Source organism: Limulus polyphemus, unplaced genomic scaffold (genome assembly GCF_000517525.1).
Source record: "Limulus polyphemus unplaced genomic scaffold, Limulus_polyphemus-2.1.2 Scaffold513, whole genome shotgun sequence".
NCBI classification, from domain to species: Eukaryota; Metazoa; Arthropoda; class Merostomata; order Xiphosura; family Limulidae; genus Limulus; species Limulus polyphemus.
Window position 1 is genome coordinate 414924 of NW_013666123.1, and position 1488 is coordinate 416411.

The 1488-nt window shown below is 36.1% G+C and overlaps 1 protein-coding gene across 1 annotated transcript in view; it reads right to left on the reverse strand.

The window, feature by feature from the left end:
* The window catches only part of LOC111085625 (hairy/enhancer-of-split related with YRPW motif protein-like), a 13594-nt gene extending 12331 nt beyond the window's left edge, over positions 1–1263 (reverse strand). Inside the window, exons 1-2 of the mRNA XM_022385110.1 lie at positions 1117–1263; positions 823–880 (exon numbers count right to left, since the gene is read on the reverse strand). Of these exons, the coding sequence (XP_022240818.1) occupies positions 823–880; positions 1117–1187 (129 nt within the window). The 5' untranslated portion in view covers positions 1188–1263. The remainder of the gene's footprint in view (positions 1–822; positions 881–1116) is intronic.
* Positions 1264–1488: the final 225 nt, after the last annotated feature.

Here is a 1488-nt window from a genome sequence, read left to right on the forward strand (position 1 = left end):
AAAAACTGGTCCCTAATTAAGCAAGTGTAATGAAAAAACTGGTCCCTAATTCAGCAAGTGTATAAAAAACTGATCCCTAATTCAGCAAGTGTATATAAAAAAACTGATCCCTAATTCAGCAAGTGTATATAAAAAAACTGATCCCTAATTCAGCAAGTGTATGAAAAAACTGATCCCTAATTCAGCAAGTGTATGAAAAAACTGATCCCTAATTCAGCAAGTGTATATAAAAAAACTGATCCCTAATTCAGCAAGTGTATAAAAAAAATTAAAACGGAATGAATCTAGTCGAAAACTGAACAGAACGACAAACTGTACAGTAAGTACTTAGAACAACAAGCTGTACAGTAAATACTTAGAACAACAAGCTGTACAGTAAGTACTTAGAACAAACAATGTACCTTTTCGATTCTCATCGAGTGATAAAATAAATGCAGGTTACTTAAAATTTAGCTCTATTTATATGTTTTGGTAGTTTGACGGAGATATGTTGTACAAAATGTAAATTCTATTATTTTCAGTTGTTCGTAAGTAATCGACAGGAATTCTTTAACAGTTTTCAAGTTTAGGCGAGTTGTCAAGAAAAAAAACACGAATTTGAAGTCAGAGGTTTGGAAATATGATAGAGACCTACAATCTTACGTTCCTTTGTTTCTTCCCATATTCTAAACATGGTAAAAAAATCAATAAAAAAGTTGCTAAAAATAATTAACGTGTTTGCTTGCTGATTTTTTCTATGCTATAAGACTCTCTACTTACAAAGTCTTGTGTCCGATGGATCTAATTCAATTATGAAGGAATAAAAAGATAAAACTCACTTACTCCTCGCCTTTTTTTGCGATTAAGAAGCTGGTACTCATCATTACTCTGGCTTGGACTCCTACGTAGAAGAAAGAACAAAGGATTAACTTGGTTATTTTTCTACACCTATGGACATCACTGACAGGGAATTATCGTTGGATGTGTATCTATATTATGATACTTAAAACTTATCTAATGATACAGTCCAATGAACAGCGAGTGTTGACTTTCAACATCTGTATATTTCTCTGCTGTTGATTTTAGATTACAGCTGGGAATGTTTAAAATGCCATGTAAAACAAAATCGAAATATACCCTTTGGTGTCAACCACAGCAAAGATATCGTCAGAGTCGGAGTCCACGTCACTTAAATCCCTCTTCATCATGTGGCAAGTGACTGCCGGTTGTGAAATGAAACGACTGCTGAACACACGAATAACGGAAGTTCTCTGCACGAGCAGACTTGTGCAACACCGTTCCTTTTCTGATCTTTGATAAAAAGCCTTCTGACAGTGGACCTCCCCCCCCCCTACCTACCTCTACCCCCAGTTTGCCTCAACCATAACTAACAACTTTAGGCGCAAAATTTGCACTGATTGGCCACGTGCACGGGTACGGTGAACCAGAAACGCGAGCGAGCGTGGGACCTTTTCAGAGAACAATGTATAAATTTCACGTGATCATAAT